The sequence below is a fragment of the Scophthalmus maximus genome, chromosome 5 (genome assembly GCF_022379125.1).
Source record: "Scophthalmus maximus strain ysfricsl-2021 chromosome 5, ASM2237912v1, whole genome shotgun sequence".
Taxonomy (NCBI): domain Eukaryota; kingdom Metazoa; phylum Chordata; class Actinopteri; order Pleuronectiformes; family Scophthalmidae; genus Scophthalmus; species Scophthalmus maximus.
Genome location: NC_061519.1, coordinates 1,795,250 through 1,815,000, shown reverse-complemented (window position 1 = coordinate 1,815,000; position 19,751 = coordinate 1,795,250). Strand labels below are relative to the sequence as shown.

General features: G+C 41.9%; 2 protein-coding genes across 2 annotated transcripts; both read left to right on the top strand.

The window, feature by feature from the left end:
* The first annotated feature begins 639 nt into the window (after positions 1-639).
* LOC118310532 (E3 ubiquitin-protein ligase znrf2) lies at positions 640-7,418 on the top strand. Its single transcript, XM_035633530.2, has 4 exons — positions 640-1,406; positions 3,055-3,150; positions 5,706-5,811; positions 6,484-7,418. The coding sequence occupies exons 1-4, from the start codon at positions 1,106-1,108 to the stop codon at positions 6,539-6,541; spliced, it is 561 nt and encodes a 186-aa protein (XP_035489423.1). The 5' UTR covers positions 640-1,105; the 3' UTR covers positions 6,542-7,418.
* A 1,402-nt stretch (positions 7,419-8,820) lies between these two features.
* Positions 8,821-12,822, top strand: txnl4a (thioredoxin-like 4A). Its single transcript, XM_035635229.2, has 4 exons — positions 8,821-8,980; positions 9,217-9,392; positions 12,225-12,328; positions 12,442-12,822. Exons 2-4 carry the CDS (start codon positions 9,240-9,242, stop codon positions 12,611-12,613), a joined length of 429 nt encoding a protein of 142 aa, XP_035491122.2. The 5' UTR covers positions 8,821-8,980; positions 9,217-9,239; the 3' UTR covers positions 12,614-12,822.
* Positions 12,823-19,751: the final 6,929 nt, after the last annotated feature.

Here is a 19,751-nt window from a genome sequence, read left to right as displayed (position 1 = left end):
TAATGGAACACAACATGGAGGCCTTTTCATATCACACAGTGGACTGGTGACCTACTGCTGTGCCAACAGCCCGCTGGTGTTCCTGGGGTTGACGTCACGGGCCTCCTGACGCGCCCACTCAAGGCTGCGTCAACCTGCAGTCTGACGGGGTCTGCACAGGAAGCGTCGGTTCGACCTTCAAAGTAAAGGCATTAAAGGTGTCCATTGAATAAGATTGCAGTGGCGGCTGTTCCCTTACCGACCGGGATTCATTGGCGATAATTGCCCCTACACGTGTCACGCTGTCCTTACCACTGTCTATGCATCACGTTAACATTCATGGTTGTATAACTTATCGTGAATTACCTGAAAGCCTACAGGCACAAAACATTTCACAGATCTGGTAAACTATGCCTTCATTTTGCTTTTATATATTTATATTGTTAACAATAATAGCCACAGAAAATATATTGTTGCTTTATCGGTATATGGCACTGGATAGCACAGAGCATTAACTTAAAGACCCAACGTTTTATTATAAAACATGTTTTTTCATCCTTTTGTTGCGCTTTTGTGTGCTCTTATTTTGAAAGGGGTCTTGATCTTTTTCCGGTGGACCTGAGGTGAGGGTGACGGAGCTGCCTCGCAGGGGGAGGAGGACGGACCCAGCTTTTATTCTTCATCGCGAACGAGCGCAGTTGAGCACAAAAACAAACTTGAACCAGACGAGCCGCGTGTCAACACTTTGCACTCTATGTGCTCGCGTGATGCGGAGACACTGAGAACGTTTGACTGAAGAGATTTTTTTCTTCTCCTTTTCTTCTTATTCTTTTCCATTGTTGAAAAAAAAAAAAAACAACCAACGGGAAGGGCTCTGCCAAGAAAAACAAAAACAACCATTTGGAAATTAAGTTACGCGTCAGTGTGTGCGCACTTCGCCAACGGGGCGCACCATGAAACTTTGAGATGCACCTTCTCGCCTCGGTTGTTGTTGTTGTTGTTGTTGTTTGAGTGTCCGGTTTTATTGCCTTTGTTGGTGTCAGCCCGTCACGACTCGCCGTGCCCATGTGTCGGGGCTCAGGGACTTGAACACTCGGAACCTCGAAGGAGTGTAGCCAGAGTCAGCATGGGGGCGAAGCAGAGCAGCCCCGTGTTCGATGGCAGAACTCGAGCCTACTCCAGCTCCGACCTCCCGTCGAGCCACTCGGGCGGCGGGGAGAGGATCGCGGGCTTCAGGTACACGGGCACGGGCACGGGGCCGACCAGCTCCGGCCTCAGCATGCCGGCCGGCGGCAGGTCAGGGGCGCGCGCACTCGACCGGAGCCTCGACGGCACGGACGGGGACGACGAGGGCCAGCCGCCTCCCGACGGCCACAGGCTGCTCATCGGGTCGTTGCCGACTCACCTGTCCCCCCACCTTTTGGGAGGTAAGACCTACACATTCGGAAAAACCTGTATCCATACATTAGTAAGTAATGCATTGTTACTCATAACCTCTGAAGTGCACACAATAGGTACACACATGCTATTTATCTATCTTTCTAAATGTGTACAACGTGTCCATTGTTTTTGCCCTTATCTCATTTGACACCCATTTTTTTTTTTTTTTTACAGTATCACGTGGCATAACTGTTATTGCAGGTCTTTGTTCTGTCTGAGGCTCCCAGAATGCGTTTAGAGTCGACATGTTACTTCTTGCCTGCCGCCTTATGCCATATGTTTATGACACTACTGCAAGATACCATAACATGTACACAAAGCATTGGTCAGGTCTGCTTGGTGTTTTTCCATTTGACACGTGATATCTGGAATATGGTAATAGCTGTCTGATGACTGAGGCTTTTGTTTTGCACTTTTACTTTTTATTGTAGCCACAGGTGGCTGTACTGTACTGCACTGCTGTTTATAGCTCCTCCTCCCTCTACTTCTTCTTCTTCTTCTTCTTCTTCTTCCTCCTCCTCTCTGGCCTGTTTTTCACTCCAGCTGTGAGGGAAGAGTGCATTATGTAGGTCAGCAGATAAGGGCTTCCTGCTGGTAACACATTGCCTGACACACACACACACACACACACACGCACGCACACACAAACGCACACACAAACTTCCTGAATCCACAAGTCTAGCTGTTTCACAACAGTTGAGTTGTCTGCAGACCAGACCACAACAATACATGGCTCAAACTAACACAGCAGTAACGTTAGACGCCTCTTTATATATATATATACACACACACACACACACACACACACACATATATATACACATATATGATATCTGGAATATGGTAATAGCTGTGTGATGACTGAGCCTTTTGTTTTGGACTTTTACATTTTATTGTATACTGTTGGAGCTCCTCTTGGAAATGACGCTCACTCCCTATTTCCTCATCTTTCATTTTCCCGTAGTCAATAAGGATGCAGCTTCATTTTAGTTCCCCCACCTTCAGATTACCGGCATCGGTACCTTCCTCGATGAGGATGTCTAATCATTGCTCACCTCATCAATAACCGTTGCTGATTAGACCCACGTGACTCCTCCGGGCCTGACATTAGGTCCTCGGGCTTATTCCGTTTCCTCGCCTCCCGTGCAGACACATGACACAAACATGAGTTTCACTGCGGACAGAGAGATCATGATGCATTTGTTTGTCCTTTTCTCAACTGCGGCGTTATAACCTTAAACAGGTGGTTAGCTTATCTCAAGTCAAGCAGCTCCTGGCCTATTTGGTTTTTTGTGCAGCTGAGAGGGTGCTTGGGGTCAGGACGCTATGTACTGTTTATGTGAGTCAAATTATGAAATAATGAATGTGATCTAATAAATAAGTGAATTCACTGATACACACTACATCTCAGGATGTGTTTACAGTTAGTTTGTGATGAGTTACCTTGATTAGGTAAGCAGATTTTTCCAGATTGTGTATACCAGTTGTAGAGCTGGTCATATAGGACTGTTTAAGAACGAGCTCACGCAGACAGTCCCACGCCCTCTCTTGTGTACATATCAATAAAAAGGCTATGAGAGAGCGATGCCGGCACATCTGGGTCCTCATGATCTTGTCTTTGTGTCTTCCTGCCAGGTTTCCACTGCCCCATCTGCTCCAAGTTTATGGCGTCGGACGACATAGAGAAGCACCTGCTCATGTGTTTCAGCAAAACGCGCCTCACCTACAACAGTAAGAAATCAAGGCTGAAAGAGACAGAAGTCATGAGGGATTCTGAGGGTCAAAGCATGTGTTTGTTTGTTTTTTTTGCCACAGCAGCATAATAATCCTTTTAATCCTTTAATTCCTTTTTTCTTTCTTTCTGAAAATGGACACACAAACACATGGGAACCTGAACAATGACAATACTAACTGGAAGGCTAAAATCAGACTGCTTTTTCCACTGCAGCAAGAAGTAACCGGTGTAACGTAAGCGAAGTCTCAATGGGAAAATGATCACTTCAAACTCCTGCATTCAAATCTTAACTCAAACATTAACTCGATGACCGCTGAAAATCTAGCTTTTGCTGATCGGTGGTGTAACACTCGCTGCAGTGATGTACATGTGTACTCCAGCACCCCATGACATCACTCTTGAGTGTGGTCTCAGTTGCAACAATGCACACTTCTAATCGCACCCAGTTGTCAGAGGTGAAACAGACCTGAAGCCTTCAACCAGAGAGGGAAGCAAACGGTTTTCATCCTGGTGTTAAGTTACTCTCTAAATGTCCAGTGTGTAGGAATAAGTGGGATCTATGGGCGTGTAGGAATAAGTGGGATCTATCGGCCGGAATTTAACTTAATATTCATGAATACGTTTTCATAAGTGTGTATAACAATCTGAAACTAAGAATCGTTGTGTCTAGCTTAAAATGAGCCCTTTATATCCGCAGCCGAGCGGGTCCTCTTCTATAGACCCATGTTACACCACCATGTTTCTACAGTAGCCCAGACTGGACAAACCAAACAGTGGCTTTTACTTTTTTATGTTACCTGAAGGCCTCTGTAATTTTGCCTACACGCATGACAAGTGAAGAGTGAGATGAGGGATATTCCGCTGGTTGCAATTTCCCACTAAATCCCACCCTTTAAGTAAAAAAACATTATACAGTAAAAATGTATTCAAAGCAAAACGTTGTCTGCTCATTATGCAGAAAATGTTTCTTCTCAGACTTCTGTCTCTAAGTATTACATTTTTTTATGTCTTGCGACATCACTCTGGACTTGAGCCGTGAGCAGTTCAAAAGACCATAGCTTGGCCTGAAGAGATAAAACATCCACAGGAAGCTGGTTGGGACAGTCACAATATTTCATTATATTATCACACTTAATTATTACCTCTTACGCATTTCTTTGTAAGCTGCATTTTAATGATGTGGTTGATATGGAGTTACTTTATTTACTGTTGGTTCATTTATTCATTAATAATGGATCATATTTATGAGATCGTCATACGTTTTTTATTATGTTTCTTTATCTGTAATGTAGCACTTACCTCAAGCTGTCAAATAAACCTAATCGAGCAGAAGGTACAATGTTTGCCTCTGCAAATGTAATGGAGTGGAATAATAAGGCAACTGGATCGTGGGGTACTGAATCATGGGGATGATTATGAATCAATGTTTCAAGTTTTTATCCAATTATTCTTGGATAGACTTGTAGAGTTTACGTACTCTTCTTCACACCAGCCGGTGTGCAAGAGTTATCATATAAATAATGATACTGAGACCAGCTGAATCATAACTGCCGGCAGGCTTTATTTACACCGGGATTGAACAGCCAGAGGCGCCACCGAACAAAAGCCCCACATCCTGTAAACAGTGCCGCCTAAGGGAACGTGGCAGAACGGCCTCTGTAATGCCATACATCACAAGACCGATCTTTGTGGTCAAGGTATATCCACAGAAATGCACCTGCATGAGGATTTTATACGGCGCAGCATGAAGCGATCAAAGCAAATGCAGCTATGAAATGCAGCTGCACATATACGCAGGCGTACAGACCAACTCTGTGTGAACACCTGTGCTGTGCACGCCCACATGTGCACACACAGGAAAGGTAAACACATCTTTTCGGTAGACATACCGTTGTCACTATACGATCTCTCTGCATGTAGAGCCTTCCTGGCCCGAACTGTGTTGCATGTATTCAAAAAGTAGAGAAGAATATGATGCAGCTGATGCTTGTGCACACTCACACACGTTTCTGATAGATCATATATATATATATATATATATATATATATATATATATATATATATATATATATATATATATATATATATATATATATGTATATATGTTGTGTGAAACCTATAAAATCATGGCTTTATCCTTCAACTAACCCATTGCAAATATTTTCAGAGCCCACGCTCCTACAGCATTTATTTTAATATGATTGCATGAAAGGCTTCAAAACGTCCTAGATACCCATTTGCCTCAGGTGTTGACAGTAGGGCCCGTGACAGCTGAATATGCAGATTAACATGTGACATTGCAAAGAAAACTGTATCCTTACCTGTTCACAGTATTGTCTGATCAGAGATTAAGATTTGAAACTCTGTTCCACCACAGTTAGTAGTTAGCTATTCCTGCTAGAGGCTGTGTGTTTCTCGACCTCGAACACTGGTTACCAGAGGTTAAACTGGTGGTTAGACTGGATTCAGTGCCTGGACTGAGACTCTCATACAAGGTTTGGTGTGCGAGACAGCTCCTTGCTCAGTTTGTCTCTGTGTTGTTTTTCTCAGAGGACATCCTGTCCAGAGACGCCGGGGAATGTGCCATCTGTTTAGATGAGCTGGAGCAGGGAGACACGATAGCCAGACTGCCCTGCCTCTGTATCTACCACAAAGGGTAAAAAACACACCAACACTCAAAGAACAAACAAACACGAGTAAAAAGATTTTAGTGTTAAAAAGTTAGATAAATGCATAAAATACAGTGTGTGAAACAGTTGCAACTTCCAGAGGAGGAACATAAATCTTATCAAACTATCAACATTTCTAACTATTCCCCTAATACAGACTTTACAGATATTAACTAGAACCAGTAATGCCACAAGGCATTGTTTATGAGTTTATTTTAACTTTGAAATGTTACAATGTAAATAGGATAAAAAGATGTACATGCAAAACATCTCAATTCTTTCTGTAGATATTACAAAAACAGTAAAATAATTCAAATCAAACAGGTCCAAGGTAATATTAAGAAAATGGTTTCTCAGGACCCTGGTGGATGGAGAAGTGATACAAGCTAAGCATATTACAAAAACAGAAAAAATAATCCATCCATTTCTCAATTTGAATAAAAAGTGGGAAAAAAACTCTTGCATACTGTCTCACATTATTATTTAGTATATTTTTAATGAAATGATTGAAAATTTTGGACTGCACTCATTTAGATTATTTTTCTCTCGATAAATTTCGATTCTTTAGATAATTTATCTAAAAAAAAATCGGGAACACTAAACTATGACATGTAAACAGTGAATAAAACAAAATGTAAATGTTCCTCTTCCTGTTTCAGGTGTATAGATGAGTGGTTTGAGGTGAATCGCTCGTGTCCGGAGCATCCTGCCGACTAGGACCTGCGAGAGTACAGTTCTAATCAGCTGTACATCAGCGTGGTCGAAACCCTGACCTCAACCCAACACTTGTCTGTTTGAGCCGAGCATCAGCTCCTCAGGGATTGTAAGACATTATTGTGTGCAAGATTATCATAGATTTATCATATTGCCTCATGGAACTGTGATGGACCGTGGATATGTTTCTCTAGACGTCGTGCGTGATGTTCAAAGAACCACTGATGGAGTCATTTTGTCTCCATAATATATGTGAATGTCCCTTGTGCCACCTGCTGGCCTAAAGAGAGTTCAAGCAGCACAGGATCTGAATTGAACTGTTTTGCTGAATGGGCTGTGGTGTTAGAGCAGAGGACTTGTATAACCATCATGGTGGAAGCGTCTCTTTGCAGCAGAGAGTTGAGTTGATGCCTGTTCACAGACTTGATCAGATAGCTGAGGGCTGATGTTGTGCAATGTGAAAAACAGCCGTACAGATTTTTTTTTTAATGCCAATATCAGCTTTAAGGGATGATTACAGTTTTGATCAATGTTAGAAATTAAATCTTTATTTTATTGCAAAATTGGCTATCACTACTGTTTGCTAAACAATCATGTGCCCTAGACCAAATAGTCTTACACGAAAGTCAGACTTCTGTTAATCATTCGGCCTTTCAGAACCACAGTCATGTGTTTGTTGTTGTGTAGTGGTGAAGTTGAGGATAGGGTTAGACATATCTAATGATGATTCACCCTCTCCCTAAGGAGTGCCATAATATGCTGCTATGTCATAGACTGGAAAGTTTTCCTATAACCTTTGAACCCTTGTTCCTTGTATTTTGTATTGTACTGTAATGGATTGCACAACAATAAATGTTTTGTCTTTGTGTCTCTTTCTGCATATGAACTATTCAGTACTTCTTCATACAGTATCTATATATCAAAATAAGTTGTCCCACAATCATAATGATCAGTTGGAGTGTATGATATATACATTGATTCTATCTGATATGAATAGACGAGAAGAAGTTGAAGGGGAGAGTTGAATCAATAAATGCTTATCTATTTATTTTATGTACCCACCATGAGTGGAGGATTTGTACACAAAGTCTGCAGCTAGGCTAGGAAATAATATGTATTTAAAAAAAACCAACCCTGCCAAGATTAGACAGTTAAGATAACTAATGTCTCCCTCTAGGTGGGCATGCAGAGACATGGATCAAGTGGATTGAGTGTTCTTTCTGTTTATTGCAAAACGAGCAGTTTGAAGAAATCTATCTGTCAACTAACTTGAGGTTTGGAGACTAAAAAGGTTTTGTTTTTTTACTCATGGCTTATGGGAAGGACAAGTATTATAACCATATGCCAAGTGGATTTTTAAAAAAAAAGCAGAGTTCTCAAAAACAAACATCTGTCTTCATGACAATCTCACTTCATATCACTTCATCAATTAATGTATATGGAAGGAGTTAAGAAAAGTAATTTGGGTCAAATTATACAGCATGCGGTGATGTATTGTTCGTTTGTTCCCCAGTTAGTGATGTATTTAGTGTCCGATGTATAATATTTAGATAGTTTTGTTGTATACTAAGTAGCGATGATGTGAAGATGTATTGAAGAGAAGTCCGCCGACACCGTCTTGATTGTATATAAAGGTTTATTACAAAAAGACCAGTATCGATTCAAGCCCTGCAGAGCTTGGAGAGTGTCCGGCCAAAAGGACAACCCCCCCGACTCTTCTTGGGGGTTACATTTATAGGCCCATCGTTGGCTTGATAAGGAACACCTGGTTTCGAATCAAGTTATGCTATGTGAGACGTGTAACTTTCAAGGCCAAGTAAAGGAGTGGTAAGGGTCCTTGAAAGACCCCTTGCATAACATTCCAAAGGAAGAGAAGTAAGCCCATATTCACCTCTTATTCCATATATGAACAAAAAGACACTAGAATAGATAGATAAATAGATAGATGTACTTTGTTGATCCCAAACTGGTAAATCCAGGTGTTACAGCAGCAGGTATCAGGTACACAACACACCTTACAAAATACAAGCAATACAAATGTAAAAAAAAATATAAGAACTGCAAAACTACACGAGAATGTACATGAAATAGTGCACTTTTGTGCAATTTGTTACCAATAATGTGCATAAGAACATTTCTTCTCTCTTTTCCCTTCTTTAATGTCGTTTATCTGATTGAGATTTGAATGATTCCCCGACTCAAACGGGCGGTCGGTAATTTAATTTTGAAATGTGTCAATACAGTCTATTGGCTTTAATCAAAACAAAAAACCCAAACGAATCCGTCCACGTACAGTGACGTAAACACGTCACGTCGATGCTGTCGCACGTGAGTGACGTGCGTGCGGCAACAACGTAGCGTTGACGAAAAGGATCGAATAAAAGCACCGGGGGATTTGCCGGTTTACTTCTCCATTTAACACGAATTCTTTTGTATTTTGAGGTAAGCTAATTGTCTGTGTGTGGTTTTCTGGTAATTCCCGTCAAGTCTGGTTAGTTTTTTTTCCCTTTCCAGACCTTTTCCTCAGCTAGCCGCTCCAAGCTCGCTAGCTCGCTATCACCTTTAGGCTAGCCGCTAGTCCTCGCTCGCGCTCCGACCTGAAACCCTCATTTTACCGGATGTTATGCAAATGTTATATCAACTCATGTGAAGCTCACGTCCCCTGTGTTGGTTTCCAGCGTGGTCAACCATCCAGATCAAGATGTCGTACATGCTCCCTCATCTCCACAATGGCTGGCAGGTCGACCAAGCCATCCTGTCGGAGGAGGACCGAGTGCTCGTGATCCGCTTCGGACACGACTGGGACCCGACGTGCATGAAGATGGACGAGGTTCTCTACAGCATCGCCGAAAAGGTCCGAGTACTGTCTGTTCTACAAACCGTATGTTTTGGTACATGTCTGTGTGTGTGTGTGTGTGTGTGTGTGTGTCTGTGTCTGTGTGTCTGTCTGTCTCCACTGCTGGTCTGCTGTTACCCATGCATGAAAACAGTGCTTAGATTTAATAAACTAGTGTTTGTTACTGCCAGACTTTCTGTCTGCGTGTGTTATAGGAGAAGACAAAGTAAAACATGAGCAGCAACAGAGTGCAGCATAGTTACCACTCCGACTCTTCTCCCTTACACAGGAGCTCAATGGAATGCATTCCGTCAAATAACACATTGCAATTCTGCTATGAAATTAGTTGCCAGAATGTACAGACCAGAACTGTCACTTTCCAACCACAGTGTTGTTAAATGTTAGCAGGGATAGAACACAATTACCATAGTGTGTTGGGGTAACCACAGAAGTTACTTGGTGCTCAAAGAGCTGCGGACACACAGTACTTGTTGTTACCCAAACTATTCAAACTTCACTCTGAATTATATGTTTTTAACATCTTTGACTGTCACAGCGACTCCCAACTGGTGCAAAACTTCATGCACTTTAAGGAACATTTGCCTGTAAATTCCACACACATACGGCAGCTGTCAGAGTTAAGGTGGATTTATGCTTCACGCATCGGTCCGTCCGCACGGCAGCTGTGACGTCATTGTGAGGTCACTTCCCGTGGCGCGCAGTGCGCATCTGCGCCGTTTCGCGAGGTCGTGCACCTCTCATGTTTTGTAACTTGGACGATTTGGAGACAAAACTCCTTTCATATGATCCGTCAATGAGGCAGATATTCACAAATGATAAAAACAGTAAATTATTAATGCCTCTGTTGAGATTCCTCCTACACCGCAATGTTTAAAAGTGAAAGCGAGAGCCAGACAGTGTTTTTAAGGCAGAATGAGGGGGAGGTTTTCCCTAGGACCACCCTGACGTGCCTGTCATTCATCAGAAGACAAACAGACCACCTTCTTCTTTTACATCGCTTTCCTGAGAGCAAGTTTAAAACCACAATTTCTTCTTCATCTACCGATCCCAACACCAGTTCTGTTGCCGTTGCCATGGTGGGTGACGCCTCCTTCTTCTTCTTGTGGCGATTCCAACAGTGTAGATAGTGTTTTGTCAGCAGACACACCCTTTGTTTAGGAGAAGACTGCACTGTGTCAGACACGCCTGAAGCGTGAGTATAAACGAACGGTTAACCTGCTGTGACGCCACAGCCGCCGTCTGACGGACCAATGCGTCGAGCATAAATGAAAGGATAACAAGCAAGTAATTTTACAAGCAAGATTCCCATTACAGTACATTATGTTAGTGTGTCTTGCTCTCTGTCAGCAATTTGGAGACTAATTTTCATCCCATGCTGCCCAAAGATGTTAGAGCAGCCAAAAGGCTTACTTTTCAAACTAATTTCTTAAAAGATATGACGTGTGGTGCAAGCGTACACTGTTAAAACAAACCTGTAAAAAATGTTATTTTCTGGTAGCAGGGGCGCCAGAAAATTTAAAAAAACAGAAATGTAGTGTATAATGGAAAACATAGATAAATTGTAAAAAAAACCCAGTTATTATCTTTACAATCATTAGCATATATTAATGTATTTTTACACAAAATCTCTCTAAAATGCCAAGAAATCTTTTACTTTTAACATATATTAATTATTTGAATAGTCATACACCTTTAAAAAAACAGAATGATTACCATTAAAAAATGATTAAGATAAGTTTAAGTACACATAAGTTCTAGTTTTATTACAACATTTTTATGTAAATCTAAGGCAATGTATTACTTTTTTTACTGTATTTTTACACAAAATCTCTCTAAAATTCCATGAAATCTTTTACTTTTAACATATATTAATTGTTGAATAGAGTCATACACCTTTAAAAAACAGAATTATTATCTTTAAAAAAATATTAAGATAAGTTTAAGTACAGATAACTTCTAGTTTTGTTACAAAATGGTAATGTAAATCTAAGGCAATGTATATATAAACACATTAAAGTGCTCTTTGAAAAAGAGCACTTTAAATTAACCGTCAGAAGTTTTGCAAAATAAATCTGTAAAAAAATAAACAAACCAAAATCAGCTGTAACATTTACTGCACATCTGCTGCTAGCATGCACACCGGACTTCTAGCTGCTCCGCTCTTTTTCTCTCTCACACTCCACACACTGACCCATTCAAAACAGGAGTTACGCCACTCATACAACAGGAACAATAGTAAATATACAAGAGAGTTGTTCGTTTGCAGAAAAAGCTACTTTTTTATTGCTTAAATTGCATAAAATTGTATTATCTGTGAAAAAACTAAACCTTTTTAGCATTGCTTTTCTCAAAAGCAAAACAACCATGTCCTCTCCTCTCCTTACGTCCACTCAAAGCGCTGCACCTCCCGCCGGCCTGCTCCGAGGGCAACCAACTCCCTGTACCGAGTTTTCGTTTTTCATCTGTTTAAAATGACCCCAATCATTGGAAACTTTCTGTCGTTTTCTTCCACCTGTTTCACTGTTTTTGCTCTCTTCATCCATTTTGTAATCTGCGCCGGCTCATAAATCTTCACTGCATGTGTCCACAGCAGAAGCCCGCGTTGTGACGGTAATAATCATCCGTGCGAAAACACAGCGAGCGGTACAACGTTAGTTACATTGATTAAATGAAGCTTTGAGGCAAAATTATTTTTGCATTGATTATTTTTTTTGTAATCTAATTGCTCGAGGAATCGTTTCAGCCCTACTGTTCTGTTTAATATACTGTCTGTAAAGTTCAAGCATTCTATTATAATCTTGTATAATATATTAATATTTATCCTGACAGGTGAAGAATTTTGCTGTAATTTACCTGGTGGACATCACAGAAGTGCCGGACTTCAACAAGATGTACGAGTTGTACGACCCCTGCACGGTCATGTTCTTCTTCAGGTAGGACGATGAGACACAGTATTAGGCTGTAAAAAATTTAAGTGATCATTCATTTAATTGGCTGTCATAGTTAGTGTTATTGCTCTTCTCACATTGTTATTGGCTGTCCTCAGGAACAAACACATCATGATTGATCTGGGTACCGGTAACAACAACAAGATCAACTGGACAATGGAGGACAAGCAGGAGATGATAGACATTGTTGAGACAGTGTACCGAGGAGCCAGAAAGGGACGAGGTCTGGTGGTGTCCCCTAAGGATTATTCTACAAAATACAGATATTGATTCTTATTTTTTTTTCTCCCATCTTTTTAAAGACGTTTTTTTTCCCTCTGAAGCATTTTGTGACACAACACAGACTACAAGTTACAGAAGTTTTTCAACCTTTCTGTTTCCACCAGCAAAACAAGACAAATGCTCATGACTGTGTGACATTGTACAGTTTGTGTTTTTTGTGTGTGTAGATCACTGTTTTATTCAATTTCTTCAAATTATGTCTCCTTGTTTGACTTATTTCTGTGAAACAAATGCTGAACAAACCGGACACACTACACAAGGCTACTATTTAAATGTCATGATAAATGTGGATATTTACAGAAAACACATTAATTGTAGACTTTCTCAAATGTTCCTAACGATAAATCAATATTTTCATTTATTGATTATAATGAGAGACACTGTCTGCTGCATTAGGAATAATAAGGAAACTGACTGAAATCCAAGGTATGTTGTTCATTCTCTCAGCACTGTCAGTATGGAGTGACTTCACTTCAACCGATTTGGATAAAAATGTGCTTCCTGCTTCGTACTGGACACAACTGTGTTAGAAGAAGCACCTGAACACAACCAGCCACAATTAATAACCTGAGAATCGTTTTATGTAGTAAAACTCCATAATGTCCACGATGATTGGATCTGGTAGGACTGTTAGAGATATTGATTTGACTTGAGGGAGCAGCGTGCAGGATTATGAATAATATTGGCTTTAATACCCAAGGATATCGATCAGGGTTCTTTTTCAATGTCTGAGATTATGTTTTTGTGCTGTTCTTTGCATAAATATAGATTGACAATAAAAAAAAAAAATACAAACTGGAAAGTTTGGAGGAGGATGGCACAACAGATTCAGTAAATGTGAATCTGTGGAAATTACTTGAATTTAAAGAATACTGATCCGAGCTTGTCGGTTTAAACATCCTTGCTGACGTCGGGATCTAAAGGTCTGATGAGTGTGATGCCCTATAATCTCCATCAGATGGCGCCAGAGATGTTCAGGTCTGACAGTTACGCCACTGAGATCCATCAAAAAAACGGACAAGTACGCCAACATGAAATAGGCTTTCAGTTGTTCCCAATACATAGTGGCAAAAAACCCCCAGCATATTATTGAAAACACAAATGGGTATAATAAATTAAACTGCAATTAAAGATGCAGCAAGCGATTCTTAAGCAAAAAAAACTTTCTTTCGATGCAGCCCTGTCTCTGTTAATTGAAAACAACAACAAAAATAAGGTGCCGACAGCACCACACACCACTGCGTGTGCAGTTTGTAAACATCACTCCCCAGGTGCTACGACTAAGGCCACGGGTTCAAGCCCCGGCGGGTGAAGTCAAATATCATCAACAAAGAGGGAAACAATCTTTCTCCAAAATCGTTTACTGCCCCTTTAAACAGGGAAAACGGGTGTATTTAAAGGTTTCTATACAAGGTGGTGGTACTGTAAATTATACTAGGAGGCTGGTGTATTTGCTGTCCATGTGATATAACATACAAGCTCTATTGTGGTATGAGATTTGAAAACTAGAGGGATATCATGTACTGCACAGGACGGCTATGAATACCCCACACACATACACACAGCTATAATAATAGTCATTTGACAATAATTGCTGGGTGATGTGCAGACACTGCAGGGAGACTTCCACATGGCTGAGTTAACTGTGTACGAGTGTGATGTCCTGTGGGAAGAAACAATTCTTGCTCCTGCTAGTTTCGGCGCTCGGTGCCGGTCAGCGCCTGCCAGAGTGGGAGAAATCCACACGGGGTTCGGCAGCGGTGCAAAGTGTCTGTGATGAACAGCGGACACCCAGCGTGGTTATTTGTCTCAGAAGATCTCACAGCGACACCAGGTTTGTATAAGTGAAGAGCTGGGTATAGCTTTTTTGAGAGATTACATGAGATGATATATTTTTCATTCTCGCTTGTGTCAGAATTGGCCTGGAATTCATTAGTGAAGTTCAGAAAAACTATTAATGTGGACACATCCCCGTGTGTTTGCTCAAGCTGCACAAAACAGTAGCAGTCCTCTGTGGAGCAGTCGTCAGTAGGGAGATAACGGAGCAGGATCATTAATTTAGGCCCTCAGTCTTTACTTGTTTTGTTTCCCCAACAGTTTTCATCATCAGTACACAGCCCTGACAGGAGCTATCCATCAGCGAGGGAACGATGGGAATACTGAGAGAAGTGAACTAAGCAGAGAAAAGAGAGGCAAAAAGGAAAAATAGAGGGTGAAGGAGAAGTTGTATAGAACGAGGGGAATATCCATTAGCTGTCACCTCCATCTCTTACAGCACCTTATAATCACACACTACATAGTGCATGGGAGTCCGAGTCCAATATGTTGAGTGATAAATGAGGTGAAAGGGGACATATTCTGTCTCTCTCTGTATAGTGTGTTTGGACCAAAGACAGAGGGATCCTCTCCAGAGTAAATAGCCTGACCTCTCCACCTCTCCTGAGCGAGGCAAGTTGGGAGTCACTTGGGATAAGACCTCCAGTCTCAGAGAGTGAGCGTGTGTGTGTGTGTTTGTGTTTTTTCTCTTAGACACTTCACTGCACTGTATATCCCCAGTGTTGACGTGCTTCCAGAAGCTCACTACCCCTTTTCTTGGCTCTCCACTTCCCACTATACCTGGAAGTAACTGCAAAATGCCAAACAGCGTGACCACACTTGGCTGCTCTAGAGTAAAGAAAAAAACACAACCTCTACAGTATTAGTTTTTCAGGGACCAGAGAAATGATGTGTTTTTAGGTTGAGTGCCATTCATATTTTTTTTGCCCTTAAAATATAACGGTACGAAAGCTGGAGCGAAAGGATGACCTCATTGGGCTAATGTGTGCACATTGGCGAGCGCGAGTGTATTTACTGTTCAAAATAAACTGATTTCTTCATCTGTGTCTGTGTGTGTGTGTGTGTGTTGACTATGCTGAGGACCCATATACATCCCCTCCGGGCCTCACATGTCCTTTCCACTTAGATTAACCTACAGTCTGGCATGATTTTGTCTTTGTCTGGCCTGTCGCCTGTAGGGTCCATGTACATCGCCTCATATGGAGCGCGCGGCCAGAGGCCGCCTCCATTGGTCCATTGTAATTCACATTATCATGCATTGTTGTTCCCTATTACTGTTAATCAGCTCAGCCTCGGGGGGGTCTGGACAACTAAGGGTTACTGGGGAACCCCAGTCTAGACGTACAGATACATGGCGGGATGTAGAGTACAGTGTGAGAGTGTGGATGTCAGAGAGACAGAGGGAGGAGTTGTTCTTCCTATAGACTATACAAGGAACATACACACCCAGCCCTAAAACTGTATTCATCCGGAATCTGTTTTCGACTGATAGCATTTAAGTGGAACTGTACAAAGACGGTGCAGCGGGCAGACCGTGAGATCATCTGGGTACCGGGGGGTACCCAGCCATCTTCTCTCTATCGCTGCATCCCTCCCTCCTCCCTTTCTTGTCTGTCACTGTCCATGTGGATGCCCAAATTGGTGGGGGGAAGGGTGAGGGGCAGTTGCCAATTTCTGGGACACCCCACCCCTGCAGCTTCCCCTGTTGCCACTGTTAACCCCTTCCCTTTACCCAGTAACCGCGCCTCATTCAGCCATGCGTCACTTTTCCTTTTTTGAGCCAGGGGCTTTTGAAAAACAACCTCAAAGTCATCCTGGATCATCATCATCATCATGAGTAAATCACTCGTGGGGGTGAAAGTAAAACAAATTACTATTTCGGGATATTTGGGTTCCCTCACAACATATTGCATTATGCATATGTTTATGTACAGTGGCCTTTTCAACCGATTTTTCTGAATTTAATTCAATATTTCAGCGGTCCTAAGAAGTAGAGATGTCTTGTAATTAGGGAAATACTGATACTCTGCCAACAAATGACATTGTATGTATTTGCGTGTTCCAATAGGAAAGGAGAGATACAGTGAATAGGAGGTAACACCTGTTTTATCCATGTGTTTCCATCATCTAAAGATTATTTAAATGGATAGTTCAGTGATTTCGAAGTGGGGTTGTATGAGGTACTTATGCATATTTAATATGTTACCTTATAGAGATGTTGATCAACGCTGTCATTTCACAGAGTTTGGAGGAGAAGTGGATGTAGTAAAAGTCAGAGTCCCACTCGTGCAGAGGGGACCACCAAAAACATATTTTTCGCCACATTTTTAAAAGCTTACCTTAAAAAAAAATCTGTTCAAGTGTACGCTAAATATTGTATATTTTCACTGCTTTAGTTTGCCGCCAGACAGACATTTATTTTTTCAAGCGTACGGCCATGTATTACTACACCAACTCCGCAGATCAGCTGTTCCACCCAGAGCTACCGCTACCGCTTATTCAAGAGACACAAGAAAACAAAAATGAGTCATTATGAAAGCGACAATGACATGCCATTCACTTTTGGACACAAGAGGGTACCTTTATGAGCTCTGAGTACCTCACACAACCCCACTTCAAAATCACTGAACTATCCCTTTAAATCTAAAATCCCAAAGTACCTTCTTGTTCCTTGACCTCTTGTCAATCCTGGTACTGCCTAAGTACTCTGTAATTCATTGATATATGATAGACAGATTATTTTTTTGGCTGAAATGTTTTTGCAAACATAATTTTATGTGGCAAAAATGTGTTTGCTTCCCTTTCTTGTTAATCCTCTCATGTCGCGACCCGTCAGTGTTGGTGTGGACCTGTAGTCCAAAGGCAACGTGAAGTGAGTGTACCACTGTTCTCATTGATGATGGAGCATTCTGTGCACATACATGTGCGTGTGTGCAGTTGCACTGTCGGCGAAGTTCCGTAAGCGTAATTCTGTGACCTCGTTCCTGCATGTCCTTCAACTTCCTCATCCCATAAACGCCCAAACGCTCCTCTTGGGTTATATCACAGCCTCTTTACATAACCAGCACACCAGTGAGTGCTTTCAAGACACATCTCCCCACTGACAGTTTTCATTCCAGAAACCCTTCAAAGTGAATACTGGCTGGGAGACACGATGGAGGAGCAGGAGGAGATGGTTGGCTGTTATATCCTGAGAAGAGAGCAAAAGCTTTATCTCCAAACTCCCTCTGAGTCAAGATCCCATTTATTCATCTGATCTGTTTACTTCTTCTACTGAGATCCACTCAGTCGTGTGGGCTTTGGAGTGGGTTTCAGTTTTGGCCCCTTGGAGGAATTACTCACAGTTAATGAACGGTTGCCTACAGGTTGGTAGAGATTAACACGAGCGGATGTTTCATACTGATAATATGCCGAAACAAACACACACAGACTCCGTGTCATTAAACAACTCCCTGCCTGCCTCCTTTCATGGATACTGACACACTTAGCAGCCGGGTGTTATTTGGATTTAATTCCCTGCTATTCCCCTTTTGCATCTGCCTTTTAGTCCACTCAGGCACCTGTGACTAAATGGATTTTCATCACTCACTCTCTTCCTGCATTTATTCCCAACGGGCTGTCAATCCCCCCATCTGCAGCAAATATGAGGACTTCACTGCGACAGATACCAGCACACAGATAGGAGGTGTGTTTATGCACTCTGTGGCAATGCTGACGCAGATGTACTGTACACAGGCTGAACAAACACACATGGATCGCATCCGCCTCCATTCATGGCTGGAGCCCCCCCCCCCTCCCCATTCAGAAGATTCAGGCCCAATTAGCACCTGCCCAGTGATCACAGGCAGACCAGGCCTCACGCTGCACAGGAGGTGTTACGCTGGGAAGTGCTCCAGCTGAACTAACAGAATCGGCGCGCGCGCGCGCACACACACACACACACACACACACAGAGGTCACTCTTGCGGACATTACATACATCTGTTCCCCATCACACACACAACCCGCTGAAGTCTGTTTACAAGTGTTGTGGAATATTACCACGTACGTGAGATATGTGGTCTGAGCCCTACACTCCACAGGGAGATTTGTTGGATCTAATAAATGGCCTCAAGCGATGTCACTTGAGTCATTGTCAGCCGGACCCGAAGGCCACAAGTTAGAAAAATAAGAGTGGCGCTAGAAAGAAGTGAGCTGACGAGACCCAATAGAGGTTAGTGGATCGAGGCTACGCAAGCCACCACTAGCTCAACACACCTTTGTCTCCAACTGAACGGTCTGTGGTGGAGTTGCATTGTGGGTAATGTAGACAGCAGGGCATGACAAGAAAGAAGGACGTGTGAAAAAATGACAGTATCTCTTGTTCCTCTGCATTCTGCGATCCAATAATTTCTGTCCATAACACTGTGCATGTTATAGTTGGCAAGGTCAAATGTGTGAGTAAACTGGACAGGCAGAATGAGTTTCTAACATTCGCAAACCAAGTGATTATGCCTCATTTTTGAGCTGTGAATGTGGAGTTTGGAAGACATGTTCATTTACCAGCGGGATCACGATGTTTCGGGATTTGTTTTGGGGTCTTTCACTTTTATTTAAGTGCAAAATCACTGCTGTGCCCCTTCCATCTCCACAGTCAATAATTCTGACTTTTACTACAAGCTGGATATCGATGATTTCAACACGTGAAGCTTTTTCTTTGTTTATATTTTAAGTGATCAATATTTTACTGGCGGTGAAAAAACTGCAGCACTTAACCTGAATTGATTGTAAAATGACATGTGAATAGCATCCAAACAAGCATAGTGGAATATGTTTTTGTGAATGTGATGACAATTAGGGCACATGAATGCTGTGATGATCAAGATGAGGAGGAAAAGGATGTTGATGATGATTAAATGACGCCCCAGTCTGCAGCATCAGTTTTGATGCTGAGTGCTCCCGGGCGCTGCAGCTACATCCCTCCACATCTTCCTGTTTCGTATTCTGTGATTTGCCGACACGACCCTTGGGTATAATGAACATCTTCTCCTGAGAAGTTTTTCTTTTCTGCTGCTCAAAGATGTATGGTGTTATGTAATTTATTTAACTTAAATGATCAACCATTGGTAATATCATTATGCTGGGTTGTTTTCTTTGTGGGTTTTATCAACCCCCCCAAAAATAAGAAGAAGTATTAAAATATCTTTTGCATGAGACTGAAAATGTATTGGCACCGATTGCCACAATTTATGAGCCGCCAGCCTCCTCAGTTGAATTCTTTTTTGATGTTTCCATTCAAAAGCTTCACTTC